Source organism: Parasteatoda tepidariorum, chromosome X1, assembly GCF_043381705.1.
Source record: "Parasteatoda tepidariorum isolate YZ-2023 chromosome X1, CAS_Ptep_4.0, whole genome shotgun sequence".
Classification (NCBI taxonomy): Eukaryota; Metazoa; Arthropoda; class Arachnida; order Araneae; family Theridiidae; genus Parasteatoda; species Parasteatoda tepidariorum.
In genome coordinates, this window is record NC_092214.1 from 28747057 (window position 1) to 28774199 (window position 27143).

Here is a 27143-nt window from a genome sequence, read left to right on the forward strand (position 1 = left end):
CACCATAGACTTTTGGAAACACTGCTTGCTAATTGTATGGAATCCGCTTCCTCTATTTATTTAACATATTTTAAAATTTACAAAACTCTTAAGAATTTTTTCGTCCATGCTTTTTTGTCGTATCTAAATAAAAATTGAGCAAGCATTCATTCGACAAAACATTCAGAAAATTTCATTATAGGAAGGCAATCTAAAAAGTGACGTTTCTTAGCTTTTCATAAATATAAAAACCCATCTATTTTGTATAGTACTTATACAGATTGAACATTTGTTTATTTTTCTACATAACTATGATAGTTGCGGATAATTTTACAGTTCAATAGTAATATGCCAATAATTTAATTTTGATGAATAAGATTTAATGGGAAAACTCAAACAAACTTTTAAAATCTCGTATCTATACTATTTAAAACTTAAAATCTGAAATCCAAAGACAGAAAGAATTCACCTGCAATTTTTAGTCAAAAAACTAAACGCAATACTGTAATATATTTAAATTCATAGCCTTTATGTCGGGGAATAATAGTAATATATGCAATTACAAGCGGGTTTAGATTATTATTTTTTGTACAAATATGGATAAATTTGTTACGTAACTGTTGAAATGTAATAAGATGTTTAAATGAGTATAGAAAATGCTATTTCACCTTCCACGTAGCTGCATTTCTTCGGAAATAACAAAATGTGTTTTGAAACCAGTTGTATATTTCATTTAAAGTTAGCTGCCTTTCTGGAGATTCAATAATGGCCTAAAATAAATAAATTATGAGAATAAATAAAACAAAATACTAATAAAATTGTTCTAAGAGACAATCTAACAATTGTGATATTGAAATCAATAAATTATATTGAAATCGCCGACCAGGTGGCTGAGTGGTTAGCGTGCCTGACTGCGGAGCCGATGGTTGCGGGTTCGAATCCCGCTCAGTGCATGTATGTTTCTTTCTATCTCTCGTCCTTTCTTCTGTGTGATTGTGTGCATGTGTCCCACCCTATAAACGGGTTTGTGGTTGTATGACGTGGGCGACGCTACACCACCGCCGTGGCTTAGCCATTGGTACTCACTGGGTAACGATAAAAGAGTAGCAATTCCGGCATTTCTGAGGTCGATGGGCCCGCCATTAACCAAAAAAAAAAAAAAAAAAAAAAAAAATACTGAATTTTACATATTAATTCTGTTTTCGGACGTACAACATAAATTTAGTGAAAGTTGGTAAGCATCGATATATTTTTGTATTTTTCAATATTTTACTTATTTATTTTTTTATAAAAATAATAATTGGATATAATGCTGCGATTTAATTTACCGTACTGAGTATCATAAAAATAATCAATGATTTGAAAAATCATTTAAATAAAAACGGTGGGATATAGAAAGGAATCGTTTGCTGCTCTTTGCTTAGTAAACCAAATATTTTTGTTTTCATTTAATTTCAAAACTAGTTACAAATTTTTTCCAACAAATATCGCTACTAATAGAAAATCTATGAATCAATGCTTTCAAAATATCTACCATTTGGAGCAACATTTGAGAACGAAAAGGTGAAATTAACATTAAGGAAATCAAACTTTCACCTGCCTGAACTGTTGGAACCATTTTTTCAAGATCGTGGTTCCCCCTCATATCTTGAGGGTTAAGAATCCAAATCCATCGTAGAAATGTTAGTTTACTCAGAAAATTTACAGCCTTGCGTCTGATTTCATAATTAAAATGTCGAGTGCACTGATTAATTAGCATATTTAACACTAGTCCATCAAACTATTAAGATAGAGTACTAGTACATGAAAATCAGATCATTAGATCAAAGAATATTAAGGTGTCTGCTAGACGAAAAACGTGGTTTTGAGCAAACACAGGTTAAAGGATTGCGGATAAACATAGGTTGAAGGTTTGTGAAAAATGTTTTAGAACCGTTAGAGGTAGAAATTATGAAGTGAAAATAGTAAGATGTAGTTTTTGTTCGAAAAAGAATAAGTCACTTAAATCGGAATCACTGAATCCGAAAAATTCTTTTAAAAATTGAGGTTCACGTCTTACATGTATATTTAAAGTTTACTCCATCCTCAAAGTGAGCTTTATCGGCCATTTTGGATTTGTTTAACTTGTCTAAATAGCTATATCAAACGTCGTAAATAAACACAAGTAGAAAATTGAACTTTTTGTATTTAAAACTTTAATTACTACTAAATTTTAAATTATAAGTTATGATGTAGCAGAAACGTCTCAAATCATATAAGAATCAAAATATTTAGTTAAGTTAAATCTATACTTTTGTATGGAGGTATCACTTGAAAGTGTGAGAACACAATCATCAATAAAATTAAAAAAAATACAAATAAATGACTCCGTAAAATTTTAAATATAAAATGTGTTGATAAAGTGAAAAATGAAACACTGCTTAATGTGTGCAATCAAAAACCAGGAAATTTAAAAAAATAATAATGTGGAGATGGAATGGCTATGTATTTGAAAAAAAAATTTCATGTGAGACGGGCTTTGGATAAACCCCACCCCCTGATAAACAAGCAAGGCTATGACCATGGATGATTTGGCGTAGTTGGTTGTGGTGGGAAAGTACAGAGAGAGTGGTACCAGCTCAGGCGCTGTCCACGTCTTCTGACCAGGGTCAAAATTACGAGGCATTCCTACCAGGTCTATAAGCGATAGAGCCCTGAAAATGGGGTTAGCTGTTTGGCCATGGCTGAGTGATGATGATAAGGCGTAGAGGAATCGAGAGAGAAATCAAAGGTATTTGTAAAAATTAGAATGAGCTATAGCGCTTTGCTAAAAATCGGGTGAGTTAGAGAGGCATAACTGAGACCAAGTGATCCTTTAAGAAATGTAAAGTTTAAAAAAAATCCTATTAGCATGGTTTTGATCTAATTCGATGTAGTATAAAAATACGTAGGGGATAATATCTCACTTGTATAGATTTCAATGCATAAATTTCTCCTGCTAGATTAAATTCAAAATGGTAGCTAAAGCTCATAACCGAGGAATGGCTAAACTTAAGAGAATATTCATCTAACCTATGTTCTGAAGTTACTTAGCAAGCACAGTTTAAAGAATCTATGTCACAAACATGCATTGTTTGTTCAAAACATACATGGGGAATGGTTCATGATAGCCCTAAATCTCCATATTTAAATTTTTTTTTCTTTTTACCTATTTCTGTAATCTGTGTTTTTTCCTATTTACACAAGAACAGACTAAATATCAAGTCATTGGACATACTTACTTGTCTTATGAGTGAAGCGTAAGTAAAGGGAGGACGGACATCTGCATTTTTATAAAATTCCCGATTCCTTGTTATTTCTAAAAAGAACATTATTATTAGAAGATATGTAATTTTATAAATAAAAATGCACAATATTTTTATAAAGGAAGAACTAAAACAATTTGGTTCAAAATCAAATTTTTTTAGGACTTTTATAAATCTTAAGTCCAATTTTTAACCTCATTGGAGAGCTCTAATTTTTTATACTTTTTATTTTTGAAAAAAATTAAAAATTTTATTTATTTATTTATATATATATATATACACCCTACGCCAGAGGAAAAGATAAGTTTTGGCGAGCAAGTTGGCAACACAGGTTTTAACCTTGAACCGTTAGCTTTCTCCTCGCGGTCGTTCGGCATTTCAACGTTGATTCTGGTTGGAGTAGGTTGTGTTTAAAATGGCTGCGGCGATTCAGAATCTCGCCAAATGCGAAGTGCGCTCCGTCATACTCTTTCTTCATGCAAAAGGTCAGAGACCAGCGGATATTCACAAAGAAATTGTTTCTGTTTATGACAACGTTATGAATAGACAAAATGTAACGAAGTGGTGTCGTCATTTCTCTGAAGGTAGGACCGATATTCATGACGAACAAAGAACAGGTCGGCCATCTGTGATGTCCTTCTTCAGAGAACGGAGGAAGCAATTCGTGCGAATAGACGTCTTAAATTGAAAGAATTGCATCAGATCATACCAGAAGTGTCAATGACAACTCTTTATGAAGTTGTGACTGTCAAGTTAGGGTACAGGAAATTGTGTGCGAGGTGGGTTCCAAAAATTTTAACAGAAGAACACAAAAAGAACAGGATGGGCTTTGCACTCGACTTCCTCACACGCTATGCAGAAGCAGGTGATGAGTTCCTTGATCACATTGTGACAGGTGATGAGACGTGGGTTTATCACCATGCACCTGAATCCAAGCAACAATCAATGCAATGGCGCCATTCGAATTCACCCAAAGCCAAAAAATTCAAAACTTCGATTTCAACGAAAAAAATCATGGCTTCTGTTTTTTGGGACAGACAAGGCATTCTTCTGTTGGAATTTATGCCTCACGGAACGACAATTAATGCTGCTGCATATTGCCAGACTTTGAAACGTCTTCGAAGGGCAATTCAAAACAAACGCAGGGGAATGCTGACAAATGGAGTCCGCTTGCTTCATGACAACGCGCGGCCTCACACAGCTCTCGTAACCAAAGCACTACTCAAACAATTCAAATGGCAAGTATTGGACCATCCGCCATACAGCCCGGACCTTGCGCCCAGCGACTTCCATTTATTCCTTCACCTAAAGTCACATCTTGGTGGAAAATCATTCCACGACGATGATGAGATCAAAGATGAAGTTGAAATGTGGTTCCGACAACAGGCGGTAACCTTCTATGACTGTGGGATACAAAACCTTGTGCACGGACTTTACAAATGTTTGGATAACGGGGGTGATTATGTCGAAAAATAATAAATAATCGAGTTAATAAGATGTAACTGACGCTTTCTAAGTAAATGTTTTTGTTTTAAGGAATGCGATCCATTGTAACTTTACTTTTCGAAACGCCCTCGTANATATATATATATATATATTCATTTCTTTTTTCCCACCTAACACACCCAAACGAAAAATTAAACCTAATTAATTTTTTTCATTAAAACTTCTTACGGAATTAGTTTGTGTAAAAGTAAGCACGTTCGAATTTATTTATTTATTTATTTATTTGTTCAAAATTTTACATGTTTTAAATAATGAAAACAGTGTTAGAAAATATTGAACCTCGACCATCAACTAAAACATGTACCAAAATTTAAAAGTTTTTTTTTTTTATTTCTTGAAAAGTTTCTGAAAATGAATTGCACCTGATTAAATTATTTCTATCTTATTTTAAAACTTGCAGTACACGCTTCCAATTATTAATGCTGACAAGTTATTAAAGCTGACAATTTATTAATACTGACAGTTATTAATGTTTTCAAAAGTCAGACAAAACAGGAAAAAAACAATTTTACTGTTCCGTATTTAAAAGTGAACTAAATATAAGTTGTCTCTCACCTTACATTTGAAAATAGACAATTTATTATTTTTTGAAAATAAATAAACTATATCTGAAAATAAATAAATATTTACAGTGTTTAAAAATACTAAATTTTGTTAAGGAACAATAAAAGCATTTGCTGAAATTCAACTGTTATCTTAAAATAATATTTAGGTCGGAGTTGATTTTTAATTACAAAATTAAAATGGAAAATATATCTGTCACTTGATGTTATAATAACTAGCATCAAAATAATGAGAAAAAGTTTTTTTTTTACATTCTAAAGAAGAATATTGGAACAGTTAATTTCGTGTATTTTTGTGTTATTTTGTATTTTTGTGTTATTGTGTATTTTCGTGTAGTTTTGTGTTATAAGCACATCGCAATAAGAATAGAAGAACCTTATTGCAACGTGTTTGCCTCGTTACTTTTCTTCTGTCATTTTGAATTTACACACTGAGGAAGGTTCATGTGTACAGAACTGAAGTATATTCATTTCTGTATCTTTATTTGTGTTTTACTCAATTTGTATGCGTTGCTTTAACCATTGGATTAATCAAGCCTGGTGAATCATTCCTGTGCTGTAAGAAAATATGCCGTGCATTATCCTTTAGCTGTAAGTGCTAGATAACACAGCTAACTTTTATTTCATACATATCTTTGGATCAGAACATTAGCATAAAAAATTGTTTCAGTAGATAAAAATATTTTATTTTAAATTATGTCCAAGTTATTTCTTATTAACCTGTGTATAATATACGAATATATTTAACTAAATTTATTAAATAGACAATAGTTTTTTTATATTAAGAAAAATAAATATAGTGACATTTTTAATCGCAATGAGATTACCTTCAGTTATATCCAAATTTACTCGTTCAGCTGCCCTTCGACGAACCGGAATTTCTGGAAATCCATGAGATTCTGAGCAAAAACAAAATATAAAATAAGTCAGACATAAAATAAGTTTCAAAAAGCATTCATAAGTAAACTCTTAAGTGGAATTAAAACTTCTTTTTATCTCAAACGCGTTATAACGAGTCTTGAATCTTAAAAATATATTTCATGAACAATTAAACCTAAGAAAAGAAACATTGCTCTCATGTAAATTTTATCATATTAACAGAGTTGTGTAAATCATAATAAGCGTTAAAATGAAAAGAAATATCAGGAATCTCATTGTAAAACATCTTTAACTACTTAAAATAGCTTTATTTAAATATTTGAGAAAATAAAGTTCTATTCTTACAGCTGACTAGCACACCATTAAACTTATAAGATGAAATGTTTTCAAAATATTTATACATGTTCTCTCTAAGTTCTCCGCTGTTAACTTTAACTTAAAATTCAGAAAACGTCATTAGGTGGCTACTCAGTGAGCATCCGTGGACTGTAACTACGAAAACAAGCAACATGTTCAGTTTATCACTGGCGTTAAAAAGTCGATCCACATCAGTTTTGCGACTATAGCAATGTTCAACTACGTAGCCATGTAATTTTAAGTCCAATCCAGAAGACATGCGATTTTCTACATCAAGCATTGCGACAAATTGGCCTTTGCGGAGGATTTTTTTTGCTTTATATTTGGAGGCAAAATACGAATACTTTCCAAGGTTAGCTTGACAGCAAGGAGACTCTACCTCTGAAAATTTCGTCAGCCTTGTGTTGAGCGAGAGTGGCATATGAATTGATAGCCTACACCGGGATTCAAACCTGTGATGGAAGGCAAATGCTTGGTTTGAGCTCATCCAAGAGCATATTTGATCACAAGCTAATTTATAGAGCTTGTGATCAAACGTACAAACTAAGAAAATTAAACTATGTTAATCTTCATGAATTTTTAAAATTCCTTTGATTTAACTGAGTATTTTGTACTCAGTTAAAGTTAGGGGAAGGAAATTTCTTCGAGTTAGGAGCTTTTTTGGACACAGTAAGAACATAAAAATTGGAAGAGGTTTGGAGAACTTTTGCTCGTTAAGGACTGTTTTTTAATCATGTTGGAGATTTAGCGTGAACATTAATTTGCATATATAACCAGTTTTAGAACAGCTAATTAGAATTAAAATAGTTTGAAGCAAACAAAATAAAACAGCAATCGCATCATTAAAATGTTTGAATTCTATTCATAACTTCATATTATGTATGAAAGACTTGAAGCAATATAATGATAACGAATCATATTTTCAAGTTGTTCCGAACAGCGTTTTTGGTTCAAAACACGAATTCCAAGTAGGAAATATGATATTTTTGTGGATAGTGATGTTATCTAATGCAAATTTCAGTACTAAGCTAAGGTAGAGTTTGATGTATAAATTTCAATTTTGGAAAAAATATGTCTTATTACTATTTTGCTCCAATAAAAATATAGAAATAAATGAAAGGAAAGTATTGCATACCAGGTATGGAATGATGATAGCCTTTATCACTGAGCCTCCTACGCATAGGTCCAGAGGGTGGAGGTGGGAGTAAAGGTTGATTAAGTGATGGAAGAAGTCTTGATGGAATGTTTAGTAAAGATGATGACATTGATAAAGGAACTTGATTACATGAAGGAAGTAGATTTAACGGATGAGGTGGATGAACTGCTTTGGAGGTTGGAAACTTCAAATTACCTGAATTTTTGTTATTTAAGTTACCCTATAAAAGATTTTAGCAGCAAGTAAGAAAACTTTAAAATATAAGCATCTTACAATTTAAGTGATATTAATTATGTGATTTAAAATATTGAAAAAGAAGGTGAATGATACGAAATGCTTGATTTCATTGAATGGTTGATTTCGTCAGTATTTTTCAATTCCCTGCCTCCTTTTTCAATCCCAAATCCCTAAGTAATAATAATATTTGGCCACTTTTTAGTCTGAAAGTGAGTGAGGGTTAAAGGTCAGGAAGTCCTACATATAAACTTTCTTGCTTGATCTTCTACAGAAATATTCGTTGTTATATTTTATTTGGCCCTAAGTTAAATATTTTGCTGTGTCTTTTAAAAATTATCTTCCTAGGGGTCCCTAGGAAAATAAATAGAACACTCTATATTTTTGCTATTTTATTAAAATGAATATGATTTCTTTTAAAAATTTCATTCCTGAAAACCAACAACTTAATCTAGAGCAAGAAACAACGTAAATAAAGCACAAAAAAAGTGCAGAAATGGACATACTATTGTTTTGGTTCTATAAACACAAACCTTCCTCAGTGTCTAAACAACAAATACAGCTTTTAGAAATCAAGTGAGCTTCCTGTTTATAGAGCCGAAACTATAGTATGTCCATTTCTGTACTTTATTTGTGCTTTATTTACGTTGTTTCTTACTTTAGTCTACGTAGCACAAAGTACAGCCTGTCCTCATTTTGAACAACTTAATATTTGTTCTTTAAAATTTATATTATTGTTTCATTTTTATATGCAGAACATTAGTGACTCTCAGGGTTGAGGAATTAACGTTTAGGTGCCCCGCTATTATACCATTTAAAATAGTTTTAATAAATCTTATTTTATAACTTATATTTATATAAAGTTTTTTTGTGCCGGAACCTAGAAACAAGGGTACTTCCGTATCCGTTTCTATTTAATTTATGTGATAAAATATAAAACAATGATTGAAATTTACAATACTAAAAATAGTATAATTTTTGATTTAATAATCAGATTTTCAAGTACAAGGACTTTATTTTTTTAACAGTTGGAAGGCCTAATCTTAAATATGCTAATTAACAAGTGTAGACGGTATTTTTTTTTGTTACGAAATCAGATACAAAATTGAATTTACGCTGAATAAACGTACATTGTTTTCGTAGGATTTTTAACTCCCTAAATATGGGAGAAGGGTGGCCGCAATCTGTAAAATATGGTCTTTAGGCAGGAGAGTGGTCGAAAATTTGAGTTTGGATCCTTTAATGTTTATTTCACTTTTTGGGTGCTTCACAATATCTTCAGAATGAACGAAGAGTTTAATCAAAGATAACTCCGGAAAAAGTTTTCCTCTATAATTGTTATTTTACTAATGGTCGAAAAAATTTCAAGTTGTACAATATACAAATTTTGGCACTAATTTAGTCGACGAAAATTTAAATGTTAGTATTCAAAATTTGAAAAGAATAGGCTGAATTGTTAAAAAATACGACTTCTTTGAGACGGTGATAAGCACTCAAAAAGTGAAAATAACATGAAGAAATATTGAACCGCTTTCTTGCCTATTGGGACACTATTTTCCAGATTAAGGTTACCCAAATATTTTGAGGGTAAAGTTTTTGTATCCAACGACTCCAAAAAAAATATGTTTATTTAGAAAAAGCACGCTTTTGTGTCCGACTAACTAAAAACCATCGTCTGTACAAATTAATTTACATAATTTAAGTTAAACAATCAATCGATTAAGATTGACTAATAATAAATCTCTAAATACATAATGTTTAATGAGTGCTGACATCTAATTTGTAATAAGTTTCTAAACACATTGCAAATAGTCTTGTACTGCGATCTTGAGTATAATTTGTGATTAAAACATAATGTCCCTGCATGAGAGATGGATTGCTTTTATCTTTTTCGCACATTCTTTTTGAACACTCTATCCCGGAAATGTCACGAATTAGAGGGAAAAACATTACTGCGTCATTTTGACGGGAGAGAGAAAGAGTTAATGAAGTTAGAGAAAAAGCTGAAGTAGCCTATTAGGGTTTAAATTTAATTATGAAGAAAAAAAATATTAAATATGTAATATTTGGTCAACTACGTGACGTTATACCCTAAAGTGGTTAGTTTTGTTAAAGTCAAATGAACCAATTGATTTATTAATTTAGTATGAGAAAGTTTATTTCATAAAATTCGTGGTTGGTTTACATAAAATTTTACAAATAGTTTAAAAATACTTTTATAAGTAAGGCATAATGTAGCCTGAATGAAATATTATGTAATATGTACTACAATAATTGTAAAAACCATAGACAGAATGTCCGTAAAGTTTGAAAACTGTCAAATATTTCGAAAAATTGGATCAAAAACCTAAAAATAGACGTTTCAAATTGACCCCTGGGGATTATTGGGGGTGAAATTCATTTAAATTTGACCCCCGAAACTCCTCCCTAAAGTTGAATGGAGAAAACTTCAAAATCTAAAATGGGAATAAATGCACATGCACATTTGAATTCTACTTTAAAAAAGAAAAAAAAAACTAGTTTCACCTGCAGTTTAATTTTAACTTTGGATCACAGATGGCTCTCTAATTGCAAAATGAAAAATGGGTATAAATTGTTTAAAATAGATAGATCACTGAATTCATTTTTTGAAAATATTTTATATGAATTTTTTTAGGTTTGTGATCCGATGCATTTTTCTCGAAAACTTTAATCCTTTTCATGTTTTTCTGACACTCAGTATACCACTGAAAAGCGCGTAAAGAAATTTACGATGAGTAACACTTAAATATTTCTAAATTATAATAAAAAGTAATTATAAAATTTTCCAAATAATAGTACGATTTGTGAAAAAAAGTTCAGATGTTAACAATTAATTGAATAAGTTAAAAGAATTCTGAAATAGCAATATTAAAAGGTAAGTAGGAAGATTATTCGATATTGATAATAATTCGCATTGCATTAGATCGTAGTTCGAAAAAGGTATAAAATTGTTTACTAACCATGTCTAAATTTCCAGATGAAGTAGTTTTCATGTGCAAATGTTCCATCATGGCTTGAAGCCGATTTTTCTCTTTGTCTAGCTGCATTTCCAGTTGAGAGACTACTTGCATTTGAACACGGGCTTGAGCTGTGCTTCGATCGTCTAACTGATGTTCATGATTTAAATGTCTGCGTATAAAATGGCAATTTTTTGTGAATTAAAAAATATTATTTTTTAAAAAATATTATTATTACCCACCAATACCCCATCAAATACCCACCCCCAATTAAGAGACAGAAACAGAGAGCCGGAAAAGTTCTGTTGCTTTAGATGAGCCAGCTGTGAGTGCTGAAACTACCCTCAGTATTTTTGGCTACCAGCCTAATTAAAACTACAATAGGTATAGTGGGAAAAAAAACACGGAAAAAAATCTTGGAAAAAACCACTTCAGAAGAAAGAAATGGAAGAAACACATTTTCAAAAGTAAATATCAAATATTAAAACAGTTTTTTAGCAGTTTATAGTTCCAATCTAGTTTAAACAATAGTATTAATTTTCGTTATTTTTTAATAAGAGAAAACTAAAAAGCATCAATAAGAAAAAAATTACTTAATGAGTTTCTAAAAGAAATTAAAATTGCTGTAGTGTGTAATTATTTTATGTAAATGAGTATAGTGAAACCTAATTTCATAATTATATAAAAAACTGTTAAATGATAGTCAAACTTTGTTAATGATACTTAATTTACAAACCACATACTAAGCACATTCACCTATATGCACTTACGCAATTTAAAATTTTAAATAGCATACTAATGTTTATAAACAAACATTGTTAAGGATGATAACTTAAATCAACTCGCAAATAATATGATATATAGACTTTTAAAATTGTGTATGAAACCAAAATAATAATAATAATAATTTGATAGAAATTATTTAATAGTTTTTGAAAATAGATATAAAAAAATTAACTATTTATACTATATTAAATTTGTTTAAATTTAAGCTACATTTACAATACTTCTAAACAATTAAAGTGGTCTTTTTTAGTTTCTACCATTTCGTACAGTTTCTTCCACATAGTTTTTGCCATTCAATCCTTTTTTTTTTCGTTGGAAACATTCTATAGCGCAAATAGTGCAAAATTCAGATTTTGCGTCAATTTTGAGTTACAATGTTCTAGAATTTTGGGAGGAAACTTACTTAAGAAAATCTTGATAATCATCGCAGAAAGTTTCGCATCCTGGCCATTTACATACACCATGTCCAAAAAGAAGATGATTTTGTGGGTCTTCTTTAGGAGTAGCTGTTCTACGACTGGATGGTGGAGTTATAGAAGGTGATATAACATTTTGCTGGCCATTTTGTAGTTGAGGTGTTGGACCATGATGATTGCCATTTGTTATATTTGGTTCTTCATTATTTTTCCATGAAGTGGCATTGGAATCTGGCTTTTCATCTGTGAAAGAAAAGTTTGTCACCTTACCGCATGACGAACGTAAATAGATTGAAAGATGTCATTTATATAAGAAAGTTTTTTTTGACACTATAGGCTTCAAAATTTTTTTCACTCTTAATTTATTTGTATGTAATTTAATTTTTGACTTTAAAAAAAATTCCGTTCTATAATTGCTTATATAATCCAGCTTTCAAACATTAAAAACAGATTTTTAAATTACATTTCAGTATCTTCCGATTGCTGTTTTCTACTTGTATTTAAAATCTTGTGTCTTACAACATATATTATATTATAAAATAATTTTGACATTATTATTATTATTAAATTAATTTTAAAATTTATTTCAAAAATATTGTAAAAATTTATCAAAGATTTGAAACGTTTGCATTACTTCTGCACAAAAATTCTCAAACTTTGTTGATTTTAAGAGAATTCAGGGACAATGGGTGGTTTTTGTCCTTTTATTAATTTAAGTAATGCTTTTTTTTAAATTTAGTGTAATATAAAATTGATTTCGAAAATAAAGCAAAGCTCATAACATCACATATAATGGAAGTTTGTATATGAAGAGTAAATAAAAAGCATAAAATATTAAAAAAGGAAAAAAATTTAAAAATATTTAAATTTAATTTTTTTTCATTTAAAGAGTACATTAATTTTTTACGTACAAAATAAGATTCCAATTAAATATATTTAGAATACAATAAAGATTCTTACCTTTAAGGTGATCGCTAAAAATTATGTTCTGCCGTAAATACAATAAAATAGCTTACCTCTCTTTTTACGTAAACTGACAGTAACGTGAATTGACTTTCACGCGGTCTATCATATCATAATGAACGTTTGTTTAAAAAAATAAAAGAAGTACAAATGAATTACCTAATATATATAGAAACAATGAGAAAAATCTAGTCTAATGAAAAACTAAAAATAATATGAATAATAAATGAGTAAAAGTATTTCATAAAACAATATTTTTAAAATTGCATGGATAAAAATGGAATCTTTTTAAATATTGGAGCTCTATCTCAAACACAGGAGTTAATTTTTTGCAAAACCAAATATTAATGAAATATATGAATATAAACTAAATACTAAATAGATTTTTTATTTTAATATTTTTCATAGTTATTTTTTATTTGGTTGATATACAAAAGTTAAACAACAAAGCAAATAGTATGCTTTTAATATCGTCAAATAAAATAAAACTTTAAAAAAATGTTGCAAATGAAAAACTAAGTTTTTTGACTATTGGATCTTTATGAATACAGGATGAACTGGAAGAAATGCTCCTTTGTTGCATAGTTATCGTTCCATGTACAAAATCTAAATACGGAAATGCGTTAGTGGGTATATCAATATCAATGCATAGCCCCAAGAAAATTTCTCTATATAATTTTTGTTTCTAATTTCTTAAAATATATTTTAAAATTAAGTAAATTAAGTTTTTGTTTATCTATTTTCATTAAAAATTGCAAATGAATAATATTTGAATATTGTTAATAATTTTATAAATATATTAAATATTATAATTTCTTTATTAGAAACAAAACAAGAACAAAAAGTGGTCATTAATATTTTAAATCGAAAGAATTTTTATTTAATAACTAAAAAACAATGTATATTCGGGTGTTTTAAATCAACTGACCGTGAGCAGCATTGGAATTGTAAGGAGTCGAAGCCATAAAATACTGTCGATGACTCTGTTGGAGTTGTTGTATCAATTGGTGTTGTTGAGCAGAAAGTTGTTGTAACTGAGCTTGCAATTGATGACGAGATCCTTTCTCAGAATTCATTTCCATGGGCAAACTTGTTAATTGTTGTAATACTTGATTTTGTTGAAGCATGTTAATTTGAAGCTGTTCTTGCAAATGAGGTATAAAGGATTCCAGCTGCTTCAGTTGTTGTTGTTGATGCTGGTAAAGAAAAACATACATCAGGATGTTAAATTCTTATTTTTTTTAAATTTAAATTTATCATTATCATTTAGTTCCAGAAAAAGGTGGCATAGAGCTGCACCAACTACTTTTGTAACTCTGTTAATATCTAAATATTAAATCATCAATCGTTTTGCTATAACTTAATTTAATATAAACTACAAAGTATTAATAATTTCAAAATAGATGTTTCGTTAAATTACATTGCTAAAAATTTATAATACACATTTATAAATTTTAACCATATTTTATAAGTCTATGGAAATTATTATTTTGTGAATTAAAGCAGGAAATTCTAAGTAAAATTTTTAATATTACTATTATTAATTAATATTAGTATTATAAATTAATATTAATTACTTTTATTATTATTTATTATAAGTTAATATAAATTATATTAATATCTTTTAAATTAGGATAAATAAATAAATTATTATTTTGTAAAATAATATTAATTATTTTTTCAGACTTTAAATTAAAATTACTTTTTCGGCATTGACTTCTCTACTAAGTTCAAAGAGCCAATACCTAGAATGAAAAGGCTTTATTTAAGAAGAAAGGGGAGTTCTGCCCTCCCTCAGTTTTAGAAATTTATGAGCACCTTTTTCAGGGTTTCATTAAGGGTTTCAGGATTTCATAAATCATGTTAAGAACTTTCGAAGGCATTTCGATCTATTTGTTTCCCCTCCTTCCTGGTAAGTGAACAAAACTAAATATTCAGTTTTAGTATTTTGGCTTTACTACTAGATCATACCAACATATACCGTAGTTTCGAAATTTAGGCGACAAGTTTTCGTTTTGGAATTAGCTAATGATTGTGTTGAGATATGTATGAAACCAAAGTACATCACATGTTCTAAGTTAAGACAAATTTCATGTAATTACGAAAAATTAAATGTTTGATTCCATTCTAAATATCAGTTTGTCTGATTATTACTTTATAAAATTTACTCACATTATAAAATATAAAACTCAGGATTAGATCTATTAAATTACTAAATTTTAAATATTTAAATTTTTGATAGTAAAATAGTTCATAATACTGCACAAATATGTTTTTAAGTTTTTGCAACTCTTATATTTTAAGATATTTTGCTTTAAATTCATGTTTAATTTGTAATATGTGTAGTTTAAAAATTAATTTTTTTTCTAAAAATACTGCCATCGAGCTAACACTGTATAATCAAGACCAATCAGATCTGTTACAGCGGACTGGACAGGTGATGTTGGCAGTACTTTAGAGACCCCTGTTTTAGAGTATGTACAATAAATTTGATTTTATTTATAGAAATTTTTAGTAGAAATGTAGTGAAAGGGAAATAAAATATTTCACATTTGTTAATGTTTCATGTGTGTTGCATTTAAATCTTTTTTAAAACTTTTTTTTCCAAAATAGGGCATGGATAAAAGATCTGGTAAAATTACCTTACGGTATGGTAAAAACATTTCTGATTAAAAAGCCTAATTCTGGTAAAACCAAATTATATGGTATTTAAATCATTCATTAGATAACTTTTCAGTTTATATGTTAACGGTTCACTGGAAATTCTAGCTTTTATAATTACAGTTCTTATCTCTACACTTTAGTAACAAATGCAAAATTGAAAAGTAAATTTAACTGAATAAATGTTTTTATGCCATGATCTAAGGTATCGAGATAAAATTACCGAATTTTACCACATTAACTAAATTTTAACACATATTATAAACAGTATTTTATTGTTAATTTTACCAAAAGTTTTGACTAAAGTGCTTCGGTAAAAATTATGGCACTTTTTGGTATTTTTATAGAGCTAGAAACACGGTAATTTTTACCATATTGTGGTAGTTTTGACAATGCTTTTTTTTTCTCAGTGTGGGACTTTAAACATGAACTATTCTCGAACTTCTTACATGAACTCTTAGCAAAAAAGAACCATAAAGGGAGCATCTTTTTGTTTCTGATAATTGAACAAGTATAAAAAAAGGCTATTGAAAAGATCATTGAAAATTGAGAAAGCTTAGTTTTTTATAAAATTTCTCCGGTTTAAAAAAGAGTTATGTTTGAAACGATGAAAAATTTTAATACATAGTTGTGAAAATAGTATAAATCAGTAAAAATTGAAAAGTAATTTTAAAATATCCTCTACATTTGAAAAGATTTAAAGAGAGTATACTTAGTAAGTTCACCTTATGAAAGCAATATTAATAAGACTGTCATTCATTTTTTTCAATCTTAAAGAAAATATATTTATATATTTTTTGATTAAATATTTTCAATAGCTTATTATTATGAAAAATTAGGTGAAAAATAATTTAGTGATTCAAATCAGTGTCATAACAACTATTTCAATCATTAAATTACTTTCAGAGATACAAACTAGTAGCAATTTTTTTTTGTAAAGGTGAGTATATGTTTGTGTAATAAAAATGAAAAATAAAGAAATATATACATTACTAAGCCTCATTCTTACGAACAATAAAATAAATTCGCCAAAGATGAAATAATAAAGGCTAATAAAATAAGGATAAAAATTATTTTTAATTACGAAACAAATAAAGAAGTTTGTTTGCAAAATAAAGGCTTGCTTCAAAATTGCAAAAAGTAATATAAAGTGGTAGTTCCAAATTTAGAAAAACAAAATAGGAAAATTTATCAAAAAAAATTTGGAAAATCAGAGTTTTCTAAAGTGTTAAAAATGTCTTCTTAATTCCGAAGTTTAATCTATTTATAGTGCGGAATTCCATATTCATTTATTATATTACATGATTGTACTGATTCTGTATTTATCATACAGAATCGGTGTCATTTCAGGAAAATTGGTGCAACATTAAACCCTAATATAGTACGTATAATGTGTACAAAACCCACAATAACTTCTTTCAATGATCAAATTTTTAAGTGTTAATCTTTAAAAGGACGAATTAAATTTTCTCATTACTATGAAATTAATTATTGTAGAAGGTATTTTAAGTTACGAAATCAGACACAGAAAACCTCTCCCTGATTAAACATAACTTTTTATTTCGATAGATGGATTTGTCACAAGTCTTTAAATGAACTAATTATGAAGTTCGTTTACAATTTGAAATCAATTTATTCGTTCGTCGTAAATTACTCAATAATGAAATTCGCTCATCCAAAGAGAATTCCATGCCAAAAATTTTTTTTAATAATAATTTATTATTCTTAATGATTGCCTGACTTATTAATGGTCGAAAAGTGATTTTAGGGTAAAAGGTATACAAATTTTTACACCTTCTTAAACTATGTAATTTTAAATGACAAAATACAAAATTTGAACAAAATCTGAATAATATAATTTAAAAAAAAGCCATATTTTAAACATGCATTTCTGTTAGTTTGTGACCTTAATTCATATTTTTTCCCTTAATTTGAGAAATTTCGATCATTAGAACGAAAGTTATTTAGGGTGATATCTTTGTAACCTTGAACCATAATACGCCTTTAAGCCTGAACCATAATGAACTTAATAAGGTGTATTTAACCATGTTTCCATTCAAATTGAACCATAGTATTGTGAAAAGTGTGATAATCTGGTTCAACTTTGTATCATATTATAATTGCAGCAAATTTGCTCGATATTATAGATCATACTCTGAAATTTTTTAACAGAGTACGTAATTTTACTGAGATGAGAATGCCGTCTGTTTATATATGGACTAGGGAAATTAATATTTATTCTGTAAATTCTACTATTCGCAATTTAATTGAATAACTTACTTGCTGCCTTTGGTAATAGAGAGCTTGGTGTTGCAGGAACTGTTGTATTTGGGTGGGAGATAAAAACTTTTGCATAGAACTTTGATGAGGAACCATCAAAAGTTGTGCAGCAGAGTTTAAGGGTGTTGAATCTGTCACACCATCACAGCCTTTACCGACAGTTTTGTTCTAAAAAATAAAAATAACATTTTTTAATAAATCTTGTAAACGGAATCTATGGTTATTATCATTTTTAATAATATTGTGAAACAAGGGCCGGGATAGCCTGGTTGGTAGGTCACTGGGCCTATGTCGAAGAGATCATGGGTTCTACCCCAGCCGGCCGAAGACTCCCCGTGTAGTAAATTGTGACTGATGCACGTTAAATCTGTCGGGTCACAAAGTCCTCCATGTTCCCATAGCAAATCCATACCTCTGGGGGTACTGATCCAGGAGCTCCCTTGTCTTCTGGATTGGGTTTAAAATTACAAGGTTACGGAGGTGAACATTGGTAGTCATAAACCCAGTATTGGGTCAGCTGTTCAGCGGCGGTTATAAAAATAAAATGAAATACAGTGAAATAATTTCAGACTTAAAAGTTTAGCTGTTCCATGTGTAATTAAAGGATTTCAAAAGAGAGCTTCTCTAGACTCTTTGTTGCCACAGAATGAAACAAATTCTGCCTATGATATCAAGGCTTATGTTAATCCTATAATATCAATCTGTTGCAATTCAAAAAGAAACAAAAGTTTCAAGGGAGATTTGATAAAGTTTTGAATAAATGTTAGATATGAATATCTTGTATTAATGGAAAAGGCTATAAGGGTTTGTTCACAATCGCTTTGCTACCTCAGACCAGTGTATTTTCATCAGTTGCTGTTCTAAAGAGCAAATGTTATATAAAATAACCATTAAAAAGAATTGCGGCTAGCTATATTCACAGATTTGAAATGTTACGTAATGAATAACTATTTCATCCATCGCACTAAACAAATTCACAATACCTTCGAATGTAGATGATATTTTCTCTCTATTTTTATTCTCTTCATACATTACTGTTACTTATATTATTATTTTACCTACTATTATTATTAATGCCTAGTTCTGGACCATGATCTCACTAACAATTCTATTCCATTATAGTCTATTGAGCTCGTTTGTTTTGAAATTTTTCATTCTCCTGAGATTTCTGCAAACTATTAATCTATTCCTCGGTCTTCCCTGTTTTTGTTGATCATGGCAAATGCTCATGATATTATTGGTACATTTTTATTAAGTACAGATAAAGTATCTAAGTGAATTTCATCTGTGAGTGTATTCTTTCTATATTCTGATCGTTCAGTTTCACGGCATCTGTTTCATAGCCATACGCACCTTAAATATATATTATACGTTCATAATAAGTATTATACCTCAGATAAATAGCAAAGAGCAGTAAAACAATTTTAAATCTCGTAAGGGAACCACAACTTAGCAAAGTTTGGAAGCACCTTGGACAAAAAAATTGGGGCAACTTTCGATTTCGGTTTTAGAACTATGACGAAAAAGGCAAAAATTAACACATTATTGACCGATGACGAATTAAATCGTCAATGCACTTGAAATGTCGAGTTAATTCTATATCAGACAATATTGCTTATGCATCAAATCAATATTTAGTATGTTTTACTTTACTTCTTCATTCAATTACAAAATAATAGCCATGACGTAGTAGTTTCAGTGTAAAATTGCCGGTCAACATAGTCATAAAATTAACATTTAAAAGAGCCCTCTATCGATCAATCTATTGTCTAAACCATTGTGACCAAATTTTCCAGATTGTAAATTCCTCCTTATTTTGTTAGTTCTAAATCTAAATCTATCGAAAAAAGGTATATTTATTCAAAAGAAGTACGCTTTTGTGTCTGATATCGATTTAAAATAATTTAAAATATCGATCATTAATTTGCATAGATAAGACATGCTTAATGAACCATTAAAATTGCTTCTTAGTACGTAAAAATCAAAAGTTATTCAAGATTTTACGTTAATTTTTCGTACATCGAATCTAGCATAAATAATGAAAAATAATTATATTAAAAATAAACACTTTGATGTAATATTAAATTATTTTTATTATTAACTATTACTAAATTATATAAGCTATTGACTATTTTTTTTAATTTTGCTGAATGGTGAAACTTTAATATGATTGTGATTTTATTTGTGATTTTATTTCAATAATTATAACAGACATTATATTAGGCATATAATTATATTCAAAATATAAATATAATAAAACGAAAGCTTTCTGAAATAAGTTCTCATGTGATCAAAAAATTATGCGAATTATTGAAAAATTTTGATTCGGATATTAATAACCGAAAACGACAAATAATTTTTCATTTGTTGAAAAAAATTAAGTGTTTATATAAACTAAGTACGAATTTTACAAATAATTATTAATATTAACCAAAGCCGAGAATTTATCTTAAAAAATATCCCTTACCCAAAAAAGCATGGTTGGTGTCATTGTTGAATACTCATCAATTGAAGATGGATAACGGATGGCACAATCACGAAACGACAAGCGCATTTGCTAGGAACAGGTGTCAACGCATCTTTAAAGATAAGTAAGATGTAATTGCTTTCTTTCCAGAGATTAGAAGAGATCACTATGTCTCGCCAACGTATTGCCAATGACAAAAATCAGATCATAAATCTTCTTTCTGTTTTAGCATATGGCATAAATCCAGCGAAAAACAATTCGCAAAAGTAGGGAAAAGAGTACATCAAACAAAACATTTTATCAGACACAGGCATTAGGAGCCATATTAATCGTGAAATTTGTATTACTGCATTAATGTTTATATGTGTTTGACTGTTGGAAATATTAACACTTAGGATTAAAGTCTTGAGATTGTGAGTAATGCTACTCACAAACCAACTATAACGTGATGTAAGATTTTAGAAATATGAATTATTTTCTTCTTGTAACATTCTTCACGATGACACATATTTTTGAGTAAGAAAATATCAGATACGCATCGTCACATTAAATTCGGTCATTTTAATAAATATTATATTTTGTGGAGTTCATCTGAAAAAATATATATAGTAACTTCTGATCTATTCATCAGATTTCCCCATTTTAACATGCAATCTTCATGATGCAAGAATTACATGAGAGTTAGTTTGAGAATAATGCTACTCAAAAGTAACTAATACTTGATGTATCATACGGTTACAGAAGTTTGATTTTTTTTCTTCAAAAATTCTTCACTGTAGCGTATTTTTGAACTAGAAAATGTTAATCTGAGACACAACATCACCTTAGAGTTGGATATTTAAATAATTGTGATTTTTAGTGCAGGACGAAGAAAAAAAAAACACAATAAATATTTTTTGTTCAATGATCGGATATTCACATGCTAACATATTATCTTAATTGCTCGATGATCACGTGATAGTTACTTTATGATTAATGATGCTCACAGACCAACAACAGCGTGATATAAGATTATATAAATGTAGATCATTACTTCTTTGATTATTCTACAACAGTGTTTCCCAAACTTATGACTTTTATGTACCCTTTCTAAATTTTTCGCAACGCTGTGGTGAACCACTAATAAAAAAATTTATGTATTTTTTAAAAAATATGTTTTCTTTTTTCTTTTTTGGTGCAAAGTTCTGTTAATAAGTTTATATGCATCAGTGAGAAGGATGACATTGTTTTTGCTGTGATAAAAAAATTGCACAAAAGTCAAAAATCACAACTGACTGTTGACACCATTAATTATTAAAAGTTAACTCTGGAAAAAATAGCCAATAGAAAAATACGTAATCGTAAATTTTCATGGTTAGTTTTGCTTTTAAATAAAAATTTTTGAAATTCTCGTTTGTTGAAAGATACATAATAAAGAACGTGTAACGTGTTCCCGTACCCCTGGGGGTACGCGTACCACACTTTGGGAAACACTGTTCTACAAGATAACATATTTTTTTTGCCATAAATTATTAGTCCAAGACGCAGACTTACCATGCAATCGGTCATTTTAATATTTCTGGTATAGTGAGAATAAATTAAGGCACCCTGAATAATTTTTTGATTCTAATGATCTAATTTTCACTTCCTAATATGCAATCTTAGAGTGTTATATCCTAAATAAGTTGAATACTTAATGCAAACAACATTTTAAGTTGAGAAATCAGACGCAAGAACGTATTCTTTTTTAGTGAATCTTTTTCCAATAGATTCAAAATCACAGGCCTTCAGAAATTATAAAAATAACTAAATTTTTTAATATAAAACTTTTGCACTTTGTTTTCGGGCTCCAAATCTGAATAAATAAATACCTTTTGTAGAAGATGAAGATTTTTCAATTTGATTATTGCTTCATTGCTCTATAACAGATTTGTAATAGATAAATTCGCTTCAAAAATTTTTTTTTTTGGTTTGTTTGGTTTGGTTTGTAAAGAAAATAATACCAAATTTGTATTCTTTATAACTTAGCTATGTTCCGAAATCTATAAATATAAATTTTTGTAACAAGGTTTGCATTTTTCATCGAGTATGCATCGATTAAATTCAAAAATAAATTACAGCAATACACAGACGATAGTAACGATGTAACGTTTGTGATGAATGATTTGCATTGAGCTTAATAAAATTGTTGCTTGAATAAAAAGCTTAGAACACTTAACAATTTACAAAACATCAAAATAAAACTTAGCTTAGAAAGAAAACATTAACAAATGCGTCAGAAATTAAAAATAAGATAATCCAATCAGAGAGCAATTGCTTCTAAAACTTATAAAAATAACTTTTTAAATTTTTTATTTATTTTTTAAAGTGTTTATTTTTTAAAAGAAATAAAATCAGTTAAGAATATTGTATTTGTTCTGGTTATTGGTTTTTGTTATTTAAATCTACATAATTTAAAATTGTATAAAAGTTTGCTTACCTAAAAATTAAATTTTTTCCGGCAATTTTTAAATGAAGTAATAAAAAATACTTAAAATTAAAAATTATTTTTATACGGAGTTATGTTTAAGTAAAATGATTTTCTATTAGAATGAAAAAAAAACTTTTGATTCACTTAAAAAGCTCCTGAGATATTAAAAAATTCACAGAAAGTGAAATTAACATTAAAGGAACCAAATTTTCGACCATTCGCCTCATTAAGCTAGGGAACATATTTTTCAGATTGCGACTGCTCCTTTACAAATTTTAATAGTAATGAATAAAATCCATTGGAAAAAAAAGGTATGTTTATTCAGCGAAAGTATGCTTTTGTATCTTATTCCGTAACTTAATAGTTAGCATTAATTGATTAGCATTTGAACAATTAAGATTGAACCACTTAGTGCGAGAAACTCCAATCATGTTATTCTGGGAGTTTTTTTTTAAAGTTTTACACTGAATGAAATAAGTGAAAAATCGAATTTATATATTTTAAACAAAAGCTAACGAAGTACGAGTAATGAATAAAAAACAGTTTTCAGCTTTCTTCGTATACCAGTTTCATTTTATTCTTTATTCATTTTGTATTTTTCCTATGGAGGACAATTGCATTAAACTAATTCTTTTAATAAAAATAAGGGGAACGAGACTTATAGAAAACAGAGAAAAATTTCATAATGCATTTGTCATCTTTTAAAAAAAGTAAGTTGACACACTTTTTTGATAACCTTATTGGTTTATTTTTATTCTTTTGTCGATATGTTTAAATTGGTTAAATAAATTGCCTGATATAGATCGATTGTTATTAAATTTCGTGGTTTGTTTTAAAATAAATTTTTTTTATAAGATTCTCCATTACATTTTCACCTTATCTCATAAACTAATTGAGACTTATATTTTCTTATAGCAAATTTATAATATTGATTTAAGGTTTTAATAATTAGTTTAGTAAACTGTACGAAATTAATAATTTGAGTTCTTTATATTTGACTTTTAATTAGTTTAAAGCATATTTTCATTATTTATTTTCATGCACGTTTTTGTAACATTTCAGACTTTTAGTACAATTGAGACCTTGTTTTTTCTTGAAAGGCACATTAATGATGCCTAGGACACAGATTTAGAACCTAGCGACAACCCTAAAAGGAACTTTCACCATAACAAAAAGTTACGTTCACACGAATTAGTACTAAATTTTTCACACAAGTTTTAGAATTTTTAATATACATAAAATTTACGACATTAAAACAAGTTCTCTGATCACATTTTTAATGTTCTCTTAAAGATGCATCTATATTGTTATAAATTTTTTAATACTGTTGCATCATACAAAAAGTGTAGACAAAAAGCTCACAAATATTTTATAGTTTATTAAAAAAATTTCAAACTCAAAAAATTTCATAAACTGGTGTCTCACATTTTTATTACAACTGACAATTCTATGATACAATATTAAATTTTTTTAGTTTATTTTGAGTGAAACAAAAAATTTAAGCAAATATCTTAAAATATAAACGTTGCAAAAACTTAAAAACATACTTTAATTTGCATTTAACAGCTTTCGCTATTGGTGTTTAAAAAGTTATGGTTATAAAATTAATACAAGCAATTTTAATTACAAAATAAAATCCAAAAATCCCAAAGAAACTAAAACATATGATCTAAACTTTATGCATTTATGTCTAATAGGTTATAAAATGCATCCTTACATTTAAAATAATAATAATAATAATAATAATAAATAGTCAAGGAGAGAAAAAGTCTTCTTAATCTCTGTCGAAATGGAGAGAAGTCTAATTAAGTTTTAATTAAGATAAAATCCTAATTTTTTACACGTGAAAAATAAATAATTCAATTATTTTAAGTAACACAAAAAAAAAACTCAGGTTTTTTAAAATTTTGGTGTCCTGGATCTTTTATAGATAATTCATTACCGAAATATATGTAGAAATTGTTTTAATTCAATTAAATCTTTATTTTGTTTCATGTTTAGAAAAGGAGACAATTTTATAAGTTAATCAGATAATTAATTAAAATACCGAAAGAATATAATTACATCTTTAAGAGTTGGATCCTGCATTTAAAAACTGGGAAAAGCTTAAGCAAAATTAATCTAAAAGGAACGCAATGATACGAGGATTAAGAAAGCATCAAAGTAAACAATCAGAAACAGGTGCAATATATTTTAAGTATTATTTTGATTCCATGATTTTCAACATTAATAAACGAAATGGTCTATTTAAAATCATTCGAAATTAAATTATTTTTGAAAAAATTCCCTTCGGGTCATTAAAACAAATAGCAATTTCTATATAACCGATAATTCGCGTAGGAAATTGTATTTATAATGGAATTCTTTTACCATTAGAATTCCATTACAAAGACAGGTGTAAATTTTAAACAATTAGCCATGTTGAAAGAATAAAAAAGAGAAATTCTCTTTATTTAAAAAGACATTTCATCGATGTGCTTAAAGAATTGAAAACGAATTGTCGCCTCCATATGTTCTCATTGCATCTCCAAAATCCGCTTTATTTGTAAAATTCGTTTATTTTCTTCCCTTATTGGTCCGATGCTCCGTTATTATGTTATTAAGTTTAATGTGTTCGCCTAATGACATCTATTTGCAAAATAGGCGTGATTAGGGGATGGTTGCGACGTATTTGCAGAGCATTTATTCCCTTATTTTTCTATTAGAACTACTGATTTGAAGATTCAACAGTTCTTCAAACGATTGTAGGAGAGGGTGTTGAAAGATTCAGAGTAAATTGTTTTCAAATTTAGGCGATGCCTTTATTTACTTAACATGTTTCGGTGCGTCTGCTAATCGGCTCTTCGATATAAAATTAGCGGTATCAAAACGAATTGTGTCGATAGGAGAATTCTAATTGAAAAAAAAAAACTTCATAAACTTTAAAAATTGATTTATTTTAAATGTTTAAGCATCATTGGAAAGAAATAAGAAAAAAAGTATTTGTTTAATTCGTTGTTGGAAAAATTGAATTGGTTGATGCAGTTTTTAATCAATAATGCCTTAAATTGCGAAGTTCACTGTTCTTTTTAATGATGTGTTTTGCTATTTAATTTGTTTCTTTTTATCCCACCGTTTAAGATTTGTTGGTTTAAATTTAAACAAAGTATTCTTTTTCAACATTTACTTTTATACCGAGGTGAATTAAATAACAATTTGAGAGTAAAAAACATTTATCGGACTAAAATATCTTCTAATTATTTTTTAAAAATATTTTCTACTTATTTTTATACATCTTCTTCTTAAATTTTAGAATATCTAGTGGTTAGGCCACTCTAGGATTTCGGTAAAATCGAAATTTTTTTAAACATCCTACTTAAACGATATTACTTTCAAAAGTAGTAACGATATTAAACGAAAACGAAGTAATCGATATTACTTTCAAAAATTCATTTGGTTCAGTTGTATGAAAATATGCATGAAACTCCAAATTGTGTGGAAACGGTTAACCTCGAGATTTGTACACTTTGGATCAAAAATCTAAGACACGTATGAAATAATGCGCATTTAACATACACTTAAGAAATATTTTTAAAAGATGAATTTAATGATACCAAATTCGAGCCCCAATCTTTTATTCAAAAAAAATTATTAAATCGATTGACATACAGGATATTGTATTGTGGTGCATAAATGCGCTGCAATTGCAAAATGAAGCTTGCGTAAAAATTGTTTAAAATACACTGAGAGAAATATGGTCAGAACAACCAGAAAATAGTAACATTTATCGTGTTTCTGGCTCTATGAAAACACTAAAAAGCTCGGTAATTTTTGCCGAAGAGCGTTTGTAATGATTTTCGTAAAATAAACAATGAAATATAGTTTTATATATGTGTGACAAAATTTTGTAATTGTGGTAAAATTTGGTAATTTAATCATGATACGTTAGAGCATGGCATAAAACCCATTTATTCGGCCAAATTTGCTTTTCAGATTTGCATTTTTATTAAATGTGTGGCAATAAGAACTATAATTTTGAAAAGCAGAATTATCGGTAAACCGTTACTATATGAATAGAAAAATTACGAAATTGATGATTTAATTACTGCATATTTTGGTTTTATTTACCAAAATTATGTTGCTGTTTTTTTTAACCAGAGATATTTAATTACCATGTAGTGCGGTAATTTTACCTTAATTCTCCGA

General features: G+C 28.6%; 1 protein-coding gene across 10 annotated transcripts in view; it reads right to left on the bottom strand.

Annotated features, from left to right (window-relative positions):
- LOC107446663 (forkhead box protein P1) overlaps positions 1–27143 on the bottom strand; it is a 241511-nt gene that overhangs the window by 20441 nt on the left and 193927 nt on the right. For 8 of the 10 annotated variants that reach the window (XM_071187439.1, XM_016061360.3, XM_071187441.1 and 5 more), the window contains 8 exons: positions 18043–18210; positions 14030–14297; positions 12126–12381; positions 10940–11108; positions 7704–7944; positions 6160–6231; positions 3240–3316; positions 648–749 (listed from right to left, as the gene is read on the bottom strand). In XM_071187439.1, coding sequence (XP_071043540.1) covers positions 648–749; positions 3240–3316; positions 6160–6231; positions 7704–7944; positions 10940–11108; positions 12126–12381; positions 14030–14297; positions 18043–18210 — 1353 coding nt within the window. Of the gene's footprint in view, positions 1–647; positions 750–3239; positions 3317–6159; positions 6232–7703; positions 7945–10939; positions 11109–12125; positions 12382–14029; positions 14298–18042; positions 18211–20509; positions 20665–27143 lie in introns of those variants that run through there. The other 2 variants (XM_071187444.1, XM_071187445.1) reach the window with 2 other exon arrangements.